General features: G+C 25.3%; 1 protein-coding gene across 1 annotated transcript; it reads left to right on the top strand.

Annotated features, from left to right (window-relative positions):
• Nucleotides 1–1,008: 1,008 nt before the first annotated feature.
• LOC126900477 (disintegrin and metalloproteinase domain-containing protein 28) lies at nt 1,009–19,707 on the top strand. Its single transcript, XM_050676210.1, has 18 exons — nt 1,009–1,414; nt 8,708–8,808; nt 12,771–12,853; nt 12,913–12,988; nt 13,056–13,138; nt 13,209–13,324; nt 13,394–13,440; nt 13,820–13,984; nt 14,059–14,228; nt 14,295–14,510; nt 15,292–15,390; nt 15,462–15,621; nt 15,689–15,829; nt 15,928–16,100; nt 16,160–16,361; nt 16,530–16,725; nt 16,786–16,927; nt 18,008–19,707. The coding sequence occupies exons 1-18, from the start codon at nt 1,342–1,344 to the stop codon at nt 19,392–19,394; spliced, it is 3,630 nt and encodes a 1,209-aa protein (XP_050532167.1). The 5' UTR covers nt 1,009–1,341; the 3' UTR covers nt 19,395–19,707.
• The last annotated feature ends 2,294 nt before the right edge of the window (nt 19,708–22,001 follow it).

Raw genomic sequence — 22,001 nt, 5'->3', positions numbered from 1 at the left:
CTTTTGGAATAATCCACCAATTTTTTAAAATTAAACACTACAAATCTACAGATTTGCATCGAAGCGTTACTTATGATAGTGATTTTAATCACTGTCAGATTTCATCTATACTGGACCCAACTATGCCACGTCCCCACTGTGCCGTGATCCCATTGTGCTGGGTTTTTTTTTGTTGATTTTGTGTCGGCCTGTATAAGCGATAAAACCAAACGTTTCTTTTATTGAATACTCACTTCACATTTGGAGGTGGTATTCTTAACGTCCACACACCGATGTTGTTCCTTTGTTTATCAGTCAGTTAGTGCATACTGTCACCTTAAAAATAATCGCGACCCATTAGATTTTTGACGTCTGTCGAAAAGGATTTGTTGTGGAATATTCAAAGATTGCAATATCACGCGGCGGTATAAGTATTAGATGGTTGGGCGATGTAATTTTTTTTTATAATATATGCGTAATGGAACCATGTCCTCAGTTAAAATCTAATAAATTGTCTTTAGTTTATTACAAGAATGTCAAGTAAAACGCCCGATCCGCCATTTATATCAAGTTAACGTTATTATTAACTTAACGTTTAAGTAAAGAGTTGAAAGGTCACTCTGGGAATCTAGAATTCATTAGTTTATTTTTTCAAGTTGCTCGCCTATGCTAGGGAGGTTTAACTCAAAGAAACCGGCCACACTTTTAATACCCTTTGTCTTCGACAAAAAAATTATATTTTCTTGCCAAGATACAATTGTATCATTGCGGTATAACTACACTACTATTTTGTATTTTAAATACTTACAAAATAATAATATAATTATATTAGTATTTTAATTTATCTTATTGAAAATGATGTTTAATACAATATATTGTAAATATATATAGTATTTCATACACGTGTGGGAAATTTTTATTTTGACTAGAGACAACTTTGGTACCACTGTAGCGGCAAAACATTTAGTTTCGAATTATTGATAAGTGGGGGATAGATAATAAAATATAGCTTGAACAACGGGAGGAAGTGGCAGGCAACGGTAAAGTTATTATAGTTTTTTACATTTAGTTAATTATTGCGACCCATCTGGTGTATTAGTTGGTATGCAAGGTTGGATTACGCGATTAATTATTTAAAAGCAAATAATTTATATTTTTTATGGTTTACTTTAATTAATTTTGCCCATCGCTGTGCTTAAATAGTAGTTAAAAGTATACTTTCATATTATAATTTATTTTTATTATCAAAAAAATGATAATTTATTTAAATAATATAACTAAATACTGGTGCCTCAATATTGTGACATAGATATCAAATTCGGATCTTGATGAATATTCATAGTACAAAAGAGTTATTATATAATGATGAATTATCGAACAGTTGTAAAAATATTGTGGTTTCACAGTGTATTTGTCAATTTACATTGCATTTTCTGTAAGTATTATAATAAAGTTTTTACTCAACTTTTAATGGTAGTATCTAATAAACATTTTAAAGAATCAATACATGTTTTAAAATCTTTGTAGATAGATTTTTTATAATTGCTTGGTCCTTCAGGACTAATGCTGGGGATTCTAATAATGTAATATATGATTTGTAAAAGTCCTTGTTTTTTATATCAAAGAATCATTTTATTAAGGTTATTGTATTTAATGTATTTTCTGCAAGGCAAATGAGCCTGGGCTTACATACATTAAAAAGGGCTCAATATTTATAAAATTATGGAGAGAAATAGGGGTAATATACCAAAATAGGCCCATTACTGAGTATATAACAAAACAAAAGATAATGCAACTGTTAAATTCAATGTCTAGATTAAATGTGTTATAAAACTTTACCCATTTTTCATTGTAAATTTACGAAGAAATCTAATTGTTTGATTGTGAAAACCAATTGTTATAAGAATCAGTATTTTAATCATTTTTTTGTCCGTGGCAAATTTTAGGATACATTTTTTTCTTTAAAATTACAAATAAATAGTTATTTGTAATTAATTCTATTGTTTATTAGTTAACCTAGATTACTTTTTTTTTTTGAGTAAAGCTAAATATATCATTAATATTATTTATGAATTAATGACAATTTTAAATAATATTAATAATTGATAGAGAACATTCTTCAATATTTATGTTTCAAATTAATCAAATGTTTTTTTCTTCAGACTTTTATAGTATATGAACTTTTCATGAGTTTAAATTTTGAAATATTAGAATTTTTTTTTATCTTATGGGTTCTCAAAAGCCTAGCGATGATCTTTATAAGACACATTATACAGTTTATTTTTAATATTTGTTATAATTCCATATCTGATGAAAATAAAGATTTTACTTTACACTATCAATATTTAACTGTAACCTAGAAAAAGAAATACTTTTTACATTTTTAGTGGGATTTTATGATATAAATACATACAAATATTTGATTAATACTTCAAAATATCAATAAATATACAATTGAATTTAACATAGTTAGATAGCTCAAATTAAATTTGCCATTTGCAAAATAATAAACTACTTTTATTCTTTTGCCATGTGTGCTGAGTTGAGCAGATGTATTGTATCATGTTTATATATATGTATATAAAGACTTCAGTGCCTCCTACACAGACTAATTAAAATATCAAATTTGATTTCAAAACTACTTTTATTTCTTTTATTAATGTTAATTTTCTATTATTATACGCTTAGCGCTTTAAATTATTGTCTTATACAAGTAAAAATTGCATTTTTGAAGTTTCAATGAAACTGCTTAACTGAAGGAAAAACTAAAATAAAGATATTCTTTGAACAAATACTTTATTAAACCTAATCTAGAATGAATAGGCTGATAATTCTATCCAAAAATGACAATTAAACTAAGGTATTAAGAAATTGGTTCAATGCGAAAAGTTGTTCGATTTGAATAGTTTAATTTTCAAACCCAACTAAACCTAATCTAATACTTTAAATTCGGTTTTAAATATTAACAATTTTGAATATAATTTTGATTATATTAAATTTGATATGTCTTATTAAATAATTTTCACTTTAATTTTAAAATTGATAAGGTAAATCGAAATTAAAATTTAAAAAAATATAAAATGGTCATTAAAAGTGTTGCATGTTTAGTATTCTGAAATTACACAGTTTTTAATATAGTCGTATTAAATATTTAATAATAGAATCTCGTTTAAATTTGCTCGTGCTTAATAAAAATATGTAATTTGGTGTAATTATATTGTAATTTTAAAGGATGGGATTTAACTTGCAAATATTTTTTTTTGTATTTAATCAAAAGTTCTTAGTATATAACATTAACCACTTAAACACTTACATCATGAGTATCTATACGATTTCTTTATTTCCCTAAGAAAATTTATGAATTATATCCTTTAAGACCTAACCGATCATATTTCACATTATAAAAAAAAGGAACAACAGGGTTGCTTTGTAATCTGACTAAAAGAATACTATTATTTTCTCGTTATTACTCATCATTCCGCATCATTTAATACACCTTTATACTTTGACAGTTGTTAGCAATTTAGAGCTGAATTATAACATAGGTGTGTATTAAACGTTTTTTATAAGTTCTTATTTCACTTTGTAAATTAAGTATCAAATATACTTATTTTATACGTATTTTTTTCACATTTGCTTGAGCAACATATTATAGAGAATATAATGTATTTTAGTTGTAAAATTACAATAGAAAGTTAATTTTAAGTGGTTGTCATTGATTAACTCCTGATATAATTGAAAAAAAAAAGGTTAGAACAAGTGTTCCATTTTATTTTCTCACTGCTTCTCGACATTTTTAATTTCAAGCATATGGATAATTTTTTTAACAAATATTTAATTCTTGTATTTTTTTATCCCTCGTACATTAAATTACACTTCCTCTTATTATCATATGTGGATTACAATAATTTTTTAACACTGTAATTGTAATAAGCGTAATAACTGTGTTGTTTTTATGTATATTCACATTTATATTATAACATACATTTATTTATATTCTAGTTTTTATTTATTACTTAAATATTAAGAATTTCTTACAAACTTGAGTGTTTTTCTAACTATATAAATACTAATTATATGATTCCATAATATTTTTATAATTATAGTACAATTATTTGTTATCAATCGTGTTTAGTTTATTACACCGTCGTTCAGTACTGAAATTGTCGATTTTAATGATTGTGGTGACGTCGAATATATAATTTACAAATAATTTCTTAATCTGGCACTTACAATATGTTGTTAGGAAATATCAAATTATTTTAGCCAATCTGGACAATATCTTATTACACATTACACTTTAATACACTTTATTACACTTTTGTTAATATTTGATTTTTTATAATCAGAACAGACTTAGAAAATATTTCGTAATTTTGAAACGCTGTCAAAATAACGTACTAGAGGTATATAAAACTATAACATATATTTATATTAATAATAAATAATAAATTAGCAATGAATTTAAAACTTAATTTTTTATTAAAGATAGCGTCGGGTCCTTGGAAAAAATTTGACCTTCGATTTTAATATCAAAACAATTACTAATTTTAAATCTAGATTATGTACTAGATTATAAAGTTAAAATGATATAATAATTTTATCGCGTATGACTTAACAAAATTAGTTCTTATGAATTAAATAGATTTTTGTATTATTTGTATTTTATATGCAATATTTCATTGCATTTCGCCTAAAGTCAGTATTAATTTCTATCTAATGCATTCATTTCTTTATGTTTTTCGTCATTAATCAATTTTAATTCTTCTTCAAATTCATATAAAATTGAATAAATTTTATTTAGAATGGTTTTTACTAGAATTGTGATTATCACGCGTATATTTATAGAAATAGATAAGTTATTGAATAATTCGTTTAATTCATTTAATTCATTTTATTCATTTTTTCTCTTAATTTTCCTTTTTAATAGAAGTTTTAAAAAATTGTATGTAATTGATTATACGCCACATAATTCAATGCACAGATAAAAACATTGTCGTGTTGAAACATACTTTAAAAATATGCCAATCTCACAGAATAATATATAACAGCATTATGATGGATACCAGCTAGATTTGTCATTAGATGCAGCATGTCTTGTTCTTTGTTCGTTCACACAACCCGTTGGCTAATTTATTGATAACCATCGAGTTTAATTCTTTGTTGGAATTAACGTAGTCTATACAATATAATCTACTTTATAAGTGCAACGTCACATTAAACTACGTCAAGATGTTTCTATGTTTACATAAAATACTGAAGAATAATCTGTAATCGAGTAGTCGAGTAAGGACCCTTAACCAGACATTGTTCTAATTTTAAACAACATGAATAGCTGTCATTTGAGTGGTAATAATAATTATTATTCATCGGAAACATAGTCTTAGAAATGTAATAAAAATCAAAAAATATCGTGAGTCATAAGAAATGTGTCATCTTCTCGGATACTCTGCACGGAATCAGTAATTACGTGATTAACCTTTTGTTTTTAATACATGTTTCTTTTTGACAATAGCGTATGAAAACCCTAATTAATAGAAACAATATATATTCTTATTATTGCTATTTTTTTTTTTTTTTAATTTTCAATGACATTATTTTGTTTATATAAATTCAGTTTTAGAGAGCTGTCCAAAAAGTATCAATTTATTTTTTGTTATAAGCCAATTCATCAATTTTTTTCTTAAAATCATTGGTTTAAAAATGTTTCTTTCTAATAAGGTAATTTTTGTTCAGTAACTAAATGATACTTATGTAGTAATACTTTTGTTTATTACCGCTTGATTTAAAATGTGAATATTTTCCAGGCATGTTTAGTTTGGCTAACAATATGTTTTTCAGAACGTTTGGTCAAAAATTCACATCTCATTTATAAACAAAACTCGTCCAGAGAAAGCTAAACAAAGGTATACGTGTATGTAAAAAATGAAAACGAGTTGCATTTTGTTTCCCTGTATTATAATGTTATGTCATACCATATGGGTCGTTGCTATAAATAAAATGTACCCTATATGAGCCTTCAAACAGTAAACATTCCGCTTGTTGTGAGTGAAACCTATACGGGTGTTTTACTTCTATAATTTTGTCGAAAATTAATACTTGGTTAACTTTTTACTTTGCTTAGCCAAATACTTTGATATTAAAAGTAGACAATCGTATAATTTTGGGAATAATCACATACATGCCAAAAAACTGGGATCAACTGTACTTTTGATTTTTTTAAATATGGGCATAAGCCAGACAAATGTTATCAAACAAAGTACAAGTTAAAACTAAAATGAAGAAATTTTTGTTATAATAATATGTCTTAATTTTGTACATATATGTAGGTCTATTAGGTACGTTGTAATATTTACAAGTTCCGAGGTTTATGAACTTCTCTGTTTTATTATTGCTTTTTAAAAATAGTAAATAGGAAACAAAACATTAGTTTATTACTTTTGGGGTATGACCTAAAGTATTAAGTGTTATATTTAAATAAAGCATTATTTGTTTTTTCACTGGTAGTTAGTGAGGTATTTTAACCTTGGTTTTATAAATTGAAAATAATAATATCATGTTAGCAAGCTGTTTCATTAAAAAATGTTTTACTTTATCCATATCCAATTAAAAACCTACAAAATACTTGGTGCAATTATATTTGTTATTATTCAATTAACTATTGTCGTACGTATTGAGTGTAAATGTAAGTATTTATACATATAAAGTAGAGGTTCACTTGGTCGTAGAATAGCACTATCACACTATAAACATAAAATAAACTGAAAATTGTGGAATAAAATCTATATTGATAATTCAAAAGATTCAATCGCCTATCAACATATTTAATAATATATAAAAGTCGTAGTTAAATACTCGTTTGCTTTTTATTATGCACAAAGATTGTAGGCGATGTCAGCCAGATTTTGTTTAAATAGTAATAAGCAGTAATAGTTTACAATCTGGTTTGTGTACACATTGTATTGATTGTAGTTATTATATGACAGATGTTTTGCCATCGGATTGGTCGTTTTTGATCTTTAATTAAACAAAATGTTAATTATATATTGAGTAGTCGATCAAACGATACATCCATACTCCTTAAATTTGTTTACTTGCTAAATAATAGTAACTAGTCATTTTTCCAGTAAATAAAATAAACGAAATTATTAATGATGGCCTTGTGAACGAACTTGTTTTAATGTTAATGATATTAAATTGTACTAATGTAATACGGTTAAAATTTTAAATAGAATACTAATCATCTTGATATTTCTATTTTATAGATATACATTGTTTTAAGAATTGATTTTCTATTTTGAATACACATTAAGTGGTATAACAGTTATAAAAAAATTATTTGCAAATAATTTTTATTCAACTATTATTTCGGACCAGTTCTTTAAATTTTCTAATTAATTGCTGCAAATTGTATTGATACGTTGTGCAAAATTTATTAGAACGAATTTGGTGTTTTTATGGTTTCGCATTCATCGGCGTCAATCGTAATGGANTCACTTATGGTTTCGCATTCATCGGCGTCAATCGTAATGGAATATTACACGGTCATTGACAATTAGGAAATGTTACATAGTAATCGTNTTTTATGGTTTCGCATTCATCGGCGTCAATCGTAATGGAATATTACACGGTCATTGACAATTAGGAAATGTTACATAGTAATCGTTCAATTATAATTTACAACGTCTTTATTATTATGACGTTATTTCCGTCTTATTTTAAAAAAAACTACCACTTGAGAAATTAATTGATGTATAGTTGGTAGGAGTTGATGAAATGATTACGACTCTCCGAGAAAGAAATAAGTAATCGTAATTGAATAATTACCGTATTTATGATACATCTCAAATAACTAGTTAAATAGTAAATTCGATCAACTAATTTATTTTTAACTGTTAATGTGATAAACCATGCAAAAATTATCATAATTTTATTCATATTTAATTTGATTTTTGTAATTTTTTAAATTTATTATTACTTATTTTTATAATTATGTAAATATTAGATGATACTAGTGCAACACTTTTAACTTAAAAGTGTTTATAACATAAAAATAATGTAACATTAGAGCTCTTGAACTTTGTCGGTATAATTAAAACAAAGTTATAATTTGGTTATCATATCAACATCAGGAAAAATAATAACCTAAAATAATGGTGTGAATTTATATACATGTGTTGTACAGAAAAAAATACAATTCATTTGAATCAGCAGCTGAACATATTTCCGGTCCATTGAGTTGAACGATTTTTGTTGTGTATTTTCCTCTGTGGTCTGCATGTATAATTTATTACTTACGTATTTCAATGCATAGTCATGTTTACACTTTAAATAAAGATTTTTTAAAAAGACTCAAGCAGTAATAAAAAAGTTAATTTTTTTATGAAAATGTGTTTGCTAAAATGTAAATATAATAGGCGCATAAGTATTAAATTTGCGTGATGTCAGTATTAAGATTACTTTTTATGAATTATTAAATTGATATTTTGCAATTAAAAAAAAGTTTATCATATCCAAATTTTTCATTTTAAAATAAAAAATTGAGCTAATTTTCATGGGCATTTTGAAAATTATTAATAATTTTTAGAATTATTTGAACAGTTCTTAGTTGTTCCTTGTGAAATGATAATTATTTTATACTTATTCAATATAAATATCCATGTAAATTATATTTGATTAACTATTGTTAGATTTTTATTTCTATATTTTTTGATTTATTTTTTTTCAGGCAAACAAATTAGTAAAGAATTCAGCAGTTATACATTGATCGAACCAAAATTAATCCACACAAAGCATAAAAGAGAAATTCATTCAACAAAAACAAATCCGGTAAATATATTATCACATCATTTTTCATTTATTTCCTCCTAGCCAATTTATTTCATCACAGTTTTATTATCAATTTTTTATTTGCATATACACAAAATATTGCAAATTTATTGTGTATGATGCTGATGCATATAAATATACCGAAAACTGCATACTTCGTTTAAAAAGCTATCATATTTTTTAATGTAACTGTTCTTTAGAAAAATTGATTGCTCTGGATTTTCAAACGATACCGAGTAATATTCTTCTTTCTCATTATAATTATAGTCAGCTACTTCAAAACTTGTAATTTAGTTCCGTTTTTAGTTATTTAGTTATGATTTTTGAGAAATGAGACCAACAATCGTAAATTACCAAGAAATAAATGTGTTAGCGAAATAAATTGTTACTTTATTATTTAATTTTAGTGGTTTTGGAACTTAATAAGTTAGGCACATTTGAAATATAAATTGAACTAACATAATAACTATTTAATGTAATTTTTGTTCACAATGTTATTTTAAAACTATTTTTTGATATTTTAAGTTTACCTTCGCGGACAGTAGGAATCAACAATGCGCAAACGTGTAACCTTACAAAGTGAGAGGTTAAGGATTTTCATTCCGCTTATAAACGTTACTCTGTAATGCGTTCAAATTAAAATGCAGTCTTGGGTCTCTGTGTGTTTACTATAACATATTTCATGAGTCATTTTTAATACAATTGTTTGAATACCTGGATATTATTCAGGTATCATTATAACACAGCTCCACAAAAAACATAAATTAAGCACTTTTCTTTCGATTTTTTTATGGAGCTGTGTAATTAAATTATCTAAAAACGGGGAAATTGATAAGTGTACAATGAGAACAGTTATTCATAAAAATATTTAATTAACGCTTCTTAAATTTTTGTTAATGACTTAAGAGTTTCTCTGTTATTTTTTCTTAAAATTGTTGTATTTTACTGATTTATGTATACGGAGTGTCTTAGACCTATCTGACAACGCTTATAACTTATAACTTTTAATACAATTATTATTTTGTTGAAATTTTTTTTAATGTAGTTGTTACCTTCTTAGACTACGTTTATAGCATATTTTTTATTATTTATCACTAATAAAAAAAATAGGCTGAAGTGAAGTATATATAAATGAATGGGTACTCGTAAATATATTTTTTCTCTTAGAATATTTAACATATTTAATTTTAGATTAAAAAATGGTTTTTAAATTTGTTGCCATCATATTAGATATAAATTTGAAATAAAAACTTGTACATTTATCTAAACAAATGTATTTACAACTATCCCTTTTCAATTTTTAATTATTTTTTTACAAATAAATTGTTGTTGTCTTCGGACATTGGCCCTCTTGTTCTCACTTAATACTGCTTGCTAAAGAGCATTAAAATACATAAAGTGGGTAGGGAGGGAACTCAGGTGGAGTATACAAACATCAGTACGATCTGTACCTAACCTAATCCGTGCTACATACTCACTACGTGTATTAAATTTCTTGTAACTCAATGAGTACTAGTTCTAAAATTGTTTTTTTTTTAATTTTTGTAACAAAAGACTAAAAAATGGCTATTTTGAAATCTTAAAAAAAAAATGTATTTCTATTTTTATTAGTGATAAATAACAAATAATACGCTTTAAATGTAGTTTAAGGAGGCAATAATTATATTTTAAGAAATGTTTATTAAAATGAAAATTATTTCAAGAATTATAAATGTTGTTAGTTATATCTGAAATGCTGTATATAGAATATTCCATTAAATCAACATAAATCCCAGGTGTGGTTTCCGTCGTTTATCTTAGATAAAAATATCTTGCCGTACCCTAATTTTCATAAAAGAACCTACTATATTTTCGTTTTTAATAATTTTATTGGGTTTACTATTTTTCACACTATTTTATTTATAAGCAAATAGTACTAATTATCAACAATTGAATAATTATAACGAGGTCTACGAAGAGATTTTGTGTTATGATATTGTCGAGTAATATTAGTTTATTATGACGCAGAGATCGAATAACAGATATATAAGATATCACTGAGAATTAACAGCTAGATTCATTTATAAAATAAAAATGAGTGATTTTACTCATGTCGTGTACAAAACAACGTTAAGGTCATTAGATATAACCAATTAATACAGAGTGTGAACCATTTTATCTTAATGTCCAATCTCAACATATATTTTGATTTTCTTTTTCTCCTTTTATATAATTTAAAACTTGTAAATTATTGCAAAAATTTATAAAATAGTAATAAAGTCGTGTTATGTGATTTTAAATAACACTATTATACTGTGATCTCATAAATATGACATTGACTAGTTTGTTTTTATTTAAAACTTGGCAAATGATTTACACTTAATATATTTTATGTGTAAAGTTCATAGAGAAATATTTCATTGTCTATTTTTGACAATAAGAAATAAATTCATACAAGAATAAAAGGATTTCATATAGTTTAAGGAGGATAAACTCTAATAATTACATTTTTTATAACTCTAAACATGTATATACTTTATTTTGAAAAGATAAAATAAAGCCTTCTAAGAGGCTTGAGAGCTTTTCTTATTTTAATATTTTTACAGTAGCATCTAAAATTTTATTAAAAAATAAGGGAAGTCATGAAAATTTTTCTATTTTTGCTCTCTCAATAGGAAGACGGTATATTATTTATGAATTCCTTTCGATGTGAGTATGTGTTATTACTAACAAGTAATTTTCACTACAGGAAACTGTAGTCTTATTTTTTAAATTATGTATTATTTATGTTGAAATATTTCAAATAATATATTATTTTATATATTTATTTTAAATATTATAATAATATATTATTATAATATTTCAGTGAAAATATCTATTTAATATTATCCATTATTATATTCAATGTTTATTTAAAATATTTCAGTGAATTAGTATATATTATTTAAATTATATAAATCATCCAATATTTTTTGTAATATTAATTTATAAATGATTATAAAGGTAATTATTATCTTACATTTCTTTATCAATAAATCAGTCATATCGTAGTTAGGTGAGGTGATATTCATGGTAATTAACAGCCACTGAAAACATACACTGGCGTGACTCGTATAGTAAGACCATACATATAGTCTTTATATGTATAGTGGATGTCTTCAATTATCCATTTCATTAATGTATAATTTATACATTTCTCTATTCATTCAAGAAAATCGATTTGTACATTTTGAGTCACGAGATTTTTTTAAGAGATAATTAAAATAAAATTGCCTATTTATAGGAAATTAGAACAACTGTAAAAACATATGTATGTTTCCTGCATTTAACTAAATTTTAATACAATTAAAAATGATTACCTTGATAAAAAATTATTATGTTATGTTTATTTGTATTCTATTAACTATATATAAAAACGATAAACGTGTATTAATTATAAACTAAGCAATCTTTACAAAACGGTTATACATTAGCAAAATATTTTAGCGTGCCAATAAATTATCTTTTAAACATTTGTCAGTCTAGACATCTGTTAAATTAATATTAATATGAACAATTAACGAAAAATTATGTCCCGCCGACTTAGACCGGATATCCTATAACTTAAATTTTGATTGCGCGAGGCCATTGTACTTTTTTCAAATGATTGTATGGACTTTGCAAACTATATGCAGGTCTGATTGTAAAAATGTTAGAATACAGTAGTTATATTTTATATCAGTGTGTTTATACAGGTAAATAATGGTACATATCATGGTAAAAAATATTGAATTTCATTATGTTCATGTTATTACAGTATTGGTAATTAGGACTAGGAAACACTATAAAAAAACTCATTTGATTAATGTATCCAAAAAAATGCCTTTGTAATCTAATATTTTATGTTCCGATTTATTTAATATTGTCATGATAATACAACAATTTTTATGTATACTTTAATATTTTAACTAATAACATTATTGATTATGTTTCAAATTTTTCAGTACGAACTTAAACATATTAATGATATTACTCTAAATTTTCATGAAAATGGAAAAGAATACATTCTTGATCTCAGACTAAACAAGTAAAATTGCATGATTGTAATACGAGTGTATTTTATTAATTAAAGTATTATAATTTTAGAGACCTGATACCAGCTCAATATTTTGAGAAACACCAAAAAAATGGATCACAAGTGATAAACAAGCCTCACTCCAATGTAATATTTTTTAATTATCTCTATTTATTTATATTTAATTATTGTATAAATATTTTTTATTCTGTAGGAAATCGAGTTATGCCATTATAATGGTATAGTACGTGGTATGCCTGACTCTTGGGCTGCTATCTCTACTTGTGATGGCGTTAGGTCAGTTAATTGATATAAAAGCATTTTTACTTTAAACTTTTTGATTTATTTAATTTTTTAATTTATATAGAGGAATGTTTTCTGACGGTGAAACATTTCATTACATAGAAAATCTTATTCATGATTCTGGTTATAAATATCACGTGCTTTATAAACATAGTGATTACAAAAATGATCTCAACTGTGGTAAGATATAGCTGTAATTATTTAATTTGTATTATAATTTAAAATGTTTTCTTTTTTTTTATAATGCAGGTTTTCCAACTGGTCTACATGGGCTCAATCAAAGTATAACTAAACGTGTATGTTGAAATTCAAATTTAATCATTACCATTTTTGATTTTATATTTAGTATTTTATATAGCAAAGTTAAAATTATTAGAATGATAGTATAGAATAATTACTTTTATTAAATTTAAATTTGTATTTTAGACGTAAACATCAGAAGTCATATTTAAAAAAAATGTGATTTGTGATAGTTTTTTTACAGAAATAGTAGGTGGATGTACGGAAATAATACATATTTCTTTTAGGAATCAGGTAGATTTTTATTGGGTTCTACAGAAAAAAAAAATTATCTTAAAAATTAAAAACCTATTTATTGTAGTATCATTAAAATACTATGTGTATAGTATTATCACTTATTTGATTGATTTGAGTATTTACTTTTTTATTATTCAGTCAAAAAGAGACACTCAGTATGTTAAAGGACCATACAATGAAAATGAAAATTCTCGGTATATTGAGTTAGTAATTGTAATAGATCAAGATGAATATAAATCATTAAATAGCGATTTACCCAATGTCTACAAACATGCTAAAGATATTGCTAACATTATTAATTCTGTAAGTATTAATTATCAATATTAAAGTGAAACAAATAATTTAAACATAATGACTCAAAACTAATATTGTTCCAGTTGTATATGCCATTAAACTTATTTATTGCGCTTGTTGGTGTTATTGTGTGGAGTGATTTTAATGAAATTGTAGTATCTTCAAATGGTGATACTACACTCACAAATTTTTTGTACTATCGCCGTGAAAACCTAATAAAAAGCCATCCAAATGATAATGCTCAATTACTCACGTAAGAAAATAACCTAACTTATAGATTTGTTGTTATATTAAACTGTTATAAATTTTTTTTTTCCAGAAAAGTACAATTCGAAAATGGCATTGTAGGAAAAGGTTTAAAAGGCCCTATTTGTACTTATGAATTCAGTGGGGGTGTCAATAGTGATCACAGTTTTGTAGTTGGCCTTGTTGCAACAACAATAGCTCATGAAATGGGTCATAATTTAGGAATGGAACATGATACAGTAGAATGTGAATGTCCTAATGATAGATGTATTATGGCTCCATCTTCTGGGTATGCTGTAAATTTTCTTTTGCTAACTTTCAATGGGGGTATTATTGATTATTTGCTATTTTTTAATATATAATATTCCATGTTTCTCAATAAATATTATGATTTGAATCTGTTAATCCTAGGGATATGAGTTTTTACTTCTTTAGCTCAAGCTTATTTTCTCTTTACAAGCTTTTTATACTATCTGTACATATGGACAATAGACATTTGTGAAAATTATAAATCTTGATATTAAACTGAATCTAAACCAAATATTAATTTTAATAATTTTCAAAATAAAACATTCTTTACGTCTGCACTTTGGGTCAAAAAGGGCCTATCTACAAAAAAAAAAAATTCTATTTTAAAATAACAACTATATACTTAAGTGTGTTAGCTACATGATTTAAGTTTCCTCTAGTAAAATGAGAGTTCATTTTTAAGGCGTAACTCAGATAATATTTCCAACATACTAAGTTCTTTTTTACAGTAGTTATTTGAAAATAGAATTTTTTTTTATTATTGTAGATAGAATCTTTTTAATACAAGGTACAGATATCATTTTTAAACAAATTTACTGTAATTTTTTATTATACTAGTTTGATTTTCGAAATGATTTACAAAGAATAAGTTTGGTTCGAAAATTAAATAGTTTATACATTCCTAATAAAATTAATTTATAATAAATTTAAATTCGTATTATAGAGTAAAGAAACTTCTCATTACAAGTACTTTGCCATAAATAAGCAAAACAAAATCAATAATTTAAAAAAATAAACAAATGGTATTACATTTTTTTCAGTTCCTCGAGTCCAACTCATTGGAGTTCTTGTAGTATGGAGTATTTAGCATTAGCATTTGAGCATGGGATGGATTACTGTTTGAGAAACAAACCAGAAAAGTAATTTTCTTGTCTCAGCTTTTTTTATATTAAATAAATTTCTCAAATTTGCCTATTAAAAAAAAAAATAGATTATTTGAAAGTCCTGTTTGTGGTAATAATTTTGTTGAACCTGGAGAACAATGTGATTGTGGCTTAAAAGATAAATGTGATAATCACTGCTGTAATCCAGAAACATGTATGTTTTATCCAAATGCCACATGTGCTACAGGAAAATGCTGTGATTTAACTGTGAGTTAATAAAAATATTTATTAGTAAATTTGATTTAATTATTTTCAAAATTTAATAAATTACTAGACATGCCGTCCAAAAGCTATTGGTTTTGAATGCCGTGAAGCCACACATGAGTGTGACCTTCCTGAATACTGTTCTGGAGACTCTGAGTATTGCCCAGAAAATGTTTTTAAAATTGATGGGACAGACTGTGATAATAATAATGTAGGTATAACATCTCGGGGATTCCAATATATTTTAATTACTAGTGGTAACCTTTTTTAAAATTAAAATTAAATTTTCTTTTATATATATATTTTTAGGCATTTTGCTATCAAGGATCTTGTCGTACCCATACAAATCAGTGTCGCTTATTATGGGGACCCACTGGTGAATCATCACCTGTCCAATGTTACAAAATGAACACCAAAGGAACACGTCAGGGTAATTGTGGTTACAACCGATTGTATAAAAACTACACCAAGTGTGATAATGAGTATGTCATTAAATTAAAAATTTAATTCATAAATATTTATTAGATATGATTATTTTTAGTGATGTTAATTGTGGTATGTTACATTGTAAACACAAAAATGAACGTCTAGAATTTGGAATGGAGACAGTTTCTATTGTGTCTAACTCGTTTATAAACACTGGGGGAAATCTTATACCTTGTCGTACAGCTATTGTAGACTTAGGACTTAATGAAATAGATCCTGGTTTAACACCCAATGGAGCTAAATGTGGTGAAAATATGGTAAGTATTTTAAGTTAAATATAGTAAATTTTCAATCTATTATTTCTTCTTATTATATGTATATTATTTATTTATTATTACTGATTACTTATTAATTATTTTTAATCATATTATACACTACATTTTAATTTGATTGTTAGTGTTAAATTAAATATTTTTTTTAATTAGATGTGTGTTAACCAAAAATGTATGGCTGTAACTGACCTGAAAGCACAAAATAAAGTGTGTCCATTCAATTGTAATGGGAATGGAATGTGTAATAATAAAGGAAATTGTCATTGTAATCTTGGATATGCTCCACCATATTGTGATCAACCCGGTCCTGGTGGAAGTAATGATTCTGGTCCAGCATCTAGCCCTAATAGTAATAAGGATTCATCCTCTCAGAACAATGACAGTGGTTTTAATTTATTTTCAATTTCAGCTAGCAAAGGTTTTCTCACGGGACTATGTGTATTAACTCTTGGGGCTATACCTCTTTTACTAGCTGTTCTCTTGTTTTCTTATTGTTCTAAACATCAACGTCCAGTAATAGATTGGAATAAAAGTAGCCGAAAAAAGTTACCGTATGTATTTAGTAATTTTTCCTTTATTCAACGTTTGCGACAATTGGTCGGTGGTAATGGTGATGGTAGTAGTACAGCTGGCACTGCTAAATCTACTAGGCCTTTACATAGTATAAACACAGTATCATCGTTGGTATCACATTATGATCATGATGACTTATATGATGTATACTCAATGCCTTCTGAAGCTAGTAGTTATTACCATTGTAATATGCCCGAGCCTATATATGACACAATAGATGAAAATGTTTACACTAATAGTGCATGTATTGATTCACAGTCTAACTATACAACAGACACACTGAAATCCCGTTTACAAAAAAAAGATATAGTTATCAGTAATTTGACTTCTACAACTAATCCTCAAGTCAATAGTTATTTACAAGATGGTGTTTGGGGTTCCCAAAATTAATAAATTATCATAAGACTCTTATTTCTATAATAATAGTATTTTTTTAAATATATCTATTTTTTTTTTTAGCAAAATTGCTTGTACCAAATATTTTAAATACAAATTAACTCTATTTTTGATTTTAGGGTATTTATACAAATATTCTATATTACTTAATTATTTTCAAGTTTATCATTAAAATATAATTATTATTTAAATATAATATTTATATTGCAACTAATTTTGTAGTATTTGTACATGTATGTAACCTAATTCAATGTCACATAGCTAAAACTAACACTTAAGCTTACTCAGCTTTATTTATAAGAAAGAATATTTTTCTAAACTCCTTTTATTTAACGGTTTTTCATTTTACAGTTGATTTTATTTTGTGTAACTTTTTGTGCTAATATTATTTTATAAACTGCATGATACAAGCTTTTTAGTCATATTAAAAATGTGTATGGTAAACTACAATTACATATATCTAATTATTTTAAGATTAATTTATTTTATAAAAATTATTTGAAGAATTGAGGTATACTTGTGTAATTTTGCTTCACACACACACAAAATTAGATATATGCTATAGCTGTTTTTCTCTTTAAAAAAATAATTTTATGCTATTTATGTTGTTTTTTTATCTTATGCAACTCAATTTTAACAATTTTCTCATTTTGTGTCAATAGTACTGATCCAGAAATTGGTAAAAAACCTAATAGAACATTATCACCATCAAGTAAACCACTTGTGAATAATCCAAACTCATTACTTCGAAGTGATTTCTTAGGCACTCATAAGAATTTTACAATTAAACCTTTAGCACCACCTCCTCCTCAACCTATTGCCAGTTCTTCTTTAACACCCATTAGACCTGCACCAACAGCACCTCAATTAGAATTGTCAGTAGAAAAAACTGAAAAACTTCAAATTGGACATCCAATATTAGATGACACTACTTCTACTACAGTGAGAGAATTAGTATCAATGCCACTTAAACCTGCTCCGCCTATACCTATGATAGTTAATAAACAGCCAATTGTTTCAACTATGGCTCCTGATACTAAAATTATTGACACTGATAAAAGCAATAATAATTATCCAACATTACGCCGAATAACTTCTTTTATGAAAAATCAAAAGACTGATGAAAAAAAACAAACAATAGTAAAAGCTAATACTAAATTTAATAAAGAAAATTTGAAAAATATAGAAATATCACAGCCAATACTTCAGAATGAAATCAATGTTCCGTCCAACTCTCTGCCATTAGAAGAAGATCAACATAAAGCTGTTGTTTTAAGGGCTCATAGTTTACGTTACAATAATTCTGTTAAACAAAGACCATCTATTCCGAATTTTGGGTCAATGCGTTCATCAAAAAGACCTACTAGTATTGTAGCTACAACTAGACCCACTGTTCCTCCACCTCCTCGACCTCCTCCCTGTACAAACAATGGTTATCAAGTCCCACCAAATCGAAATGGTTTCAATGAAAATGTTACAGAAAACATTTATTCAGTGATTGATGAAACAACATCACCATTAAAAACTGAAGAAAATGTTTATAAAGTACCCAGAACACTAGAAAGTTCACTACTTGGAGAAATTGTGTCAGCAATACAAGAACGCAACCAAGAGTCAATTTACACTAATAAATCTGATGACAATGACAGTAGTAAAAATTGCCAGCAAACATATGAAAACATAAGGCCGGCAGCACCTTCAAAAAATACAAGTTACAATCTATCAATTAATCAATCTAGTTCTGACGCTCAATCAGCTGCAATTCATAATCGGCCGGATTTGGTAAAGAACTGTGATGATATTCGATTAATGAATAATTCGCCAGATGTGTTAGATGCCAAACCTGTTGAAAAACATGTAATAATCAAACCTAAGGTAGCCATGAAGCCATCATCAGGAACGGCTACTATTGGTTTAAAGAAAAAGCTTAATAATAATCCTTCAAAGGTAGCTAACATACAAAAAAAATTTGATAATTCAAATACTACTAAATCAATGTTAAATAGATCTAATATAACAACTAAAATAAGCCAACCTAATAATAGATAGTAATCCTATATTAACCTTTGTATGCTTTATATTGCAACTGGTTATACCTAAATTTTTAGTTAATAAAAATCTTTTAAATTTATTTTATCATAAATTATGATAGTTCCAAAACTTCTATTGATAACTCTATTATATAAAGATATTATAGTTTTGTGTTTTAAAAAAATCATGTATTATTCTTATTATATGCGTGGTGCTTTCTTTTTAAATAAAATTTTAATCCAGTGACTAGGTTTTCTGTCAATAACCCAGTGTAGACAATATGATTTTTGTGTAAATTATCTCCTTGTTTTAAATATTGTTTCTAAATTAATTTAAATTAATAAAAAAAAAACAAAAATGTGATAGATTATAATTTTTTTGTTTGTGATCAATAATTTTAAGTTTTTTAAAATTATTATTACTTTTATTATTTTATTTGTTTCTTGTTTCTCTACTAAATAAACTCTTTTCTTATTTTTACACTGGAACTATTAATTTGTCAAACTAAGAATAATGTTTTCTTTGATCTGTATTATAACTTTCTACTTTATGCTCATTACTAATTGAACTTCTACTTATCAATATAAATAATACAATTTCGAAATTACATTTTCTACTAGTCATTATGTTAACTATAATAAAGTAACTATTGCTATTAGTACACATTGTGTTCATTTTATATTGTATACATTTTTATTTTGACTACATAAACTACATTTTTTTTTCTTGGTTTTAAAAAACATTGTTTAACAAATATAATCTTAAATGGATATTTAACTTCACAATTCTATTTAAGTTTTTTTAAAAGACAGTTTTGTTATTGATGCCAAAGGCACATGTTCCTTGTAGTTTGTACTTTTTATATACTTTTAAAATTATTTGTACATTTATTTTTATTATTTTGTATAATATGTTAATATGTATCAAAATATTTATTTTATTATTTTTTATGTTATTATTGAGTTATAGAATAATAAATTTATGAAAACTATTTTGTGATATGTATAAATTTTGTAAAATAAATTTTATATAATTTATTTGTTCATTGTATTCTTGGAATAAATTTCTATCAAAATTCTGTATTATTAATATAGGTTTTAATATTTAAGCTTCGATGTAAATCTGAGAAGGTATTAAATGTACCATGATGTGTTTTTTTTTTTTTATGTCTCGCCACTTTTTCTTAGCTCTTACTGATGAACAGTTTCCCTCGTTCCCTGTAAATGAATGAAATCCCCTCAAAAATTATAATTTTTAAAATCGCTAAAATTTGACATTTTTTTTCTTAAAACTGCGATAATCTTCTTTAAAAATGAACGTACTAAAATAATTTTTTTAAAAGGAAACCTTACGTATTTCCCTTTCATTTTGATATCAATTTTTTAAAAAAACTGACCCTTGCTCACAGAGGGGTATTCATAATAGTGAAACTTTTTCACAAAATTCAATGTTTTTAATTTTACCTATTAAAATTTTCCGGAAATACTGCTTCCTTTATACATATATTAAATAAAAGCCTGTTACGTACTACAAAATAAATAAACAAAATTTGTCCTGACGATTTATTTTCTATGTACAAATGGCAGCCATAGTTAAAAACATGCTATTTTTGTGGTCAAATTTTCAATTTCATGTTTTCAACTTTAAATTGCTACAACTTTTTGAAAATTGAATGGATCAACACTAATTTTTATATACCCCGGAGGCGTTCAAAACTTATAAAAAGTAGAACTTTTAAAAATGTTCCGAAATATTGCGCTTTTTAAATATATGTTAAATTAAAGCTTATGTAACATACCATATATTAATAAAAATCTGTTTCAACACCTAATCTTCTATGTGCACATGGTCTTCGAAGTTGAACAAATTTATTAAATATTTAACATTAAATAAATTTAAATTATTAAATATTTATTCATATATTACTTATATTTCATAAAACTTAAGATCAGAATATAAATTAGAAAATAGGAGTTCATTCTGTTTTTAGAATAATTCATGGATTTCCATGGAAGTATTTCTATGATAGTGATTTTAATCACTGTCAAATAACATGTATATTTGTTTTAATTTGTTATAATTTGTAAATGTTTAACATTTTTATAGGTTTTTCCATATAGAACATACTTAAAAAACTGCAAATACTGTCAATAATAATAATTCTAGTTTAGCAATATTTTAAAGTCTAAATAAAAACATTTTTTGATATTTAAAATTAAAATTTATTTACATAGTCATTACTATGAAGTATAAATTATATATCTATCACAAATGGTATAAACAATTTATTTAATTGTATTAATTATTAATAAATTAGATCTAAGTCTTAACATTCACAATAGTAAAATTATAGTTATAGTCAAGAAATAATATCCAATGATTACACTATACAAAATAAACTTTTTACAATCTAGTCATAAATAATTGATAAAGTGAAATATAACATGGAAATTAATAATAGTAATAAATATCTTAAATCTTTTTTTATCACTTTCTGTTACTTATGAAATTAATATTATTCATAAAATGCAACACTGTTTTTCTTTTCAACTGCAAATTTTATTCACTTAATATAAAAATAAAATAAAATGTTTCTTTTCTTATATTAATTTAAAACAAACATTA

Source organism: Daktulosphaira vitifoliae, unplaced genomic scaffold, assembly GCF_025091365.1.
Source record: "Daktulosphaira vitifoliae isolate Bord-2020 unplaced genomic scaffold, ASM2509136v1 Scaffold_3, whole genome shotgun sequence".
Lineage (NCBI taxonomy): Eukaryota > Metazoa > Arthropoda > Insecta > Hemiptera > Phylloxeridae > Daktulosphaira > Daktulosphaira vitifoliae.
The sequence above is the reverse complement of the archived record's forward strand: the minus strand, read 5'-3'. Positions and strand labels throughout refer to the sequence as shown.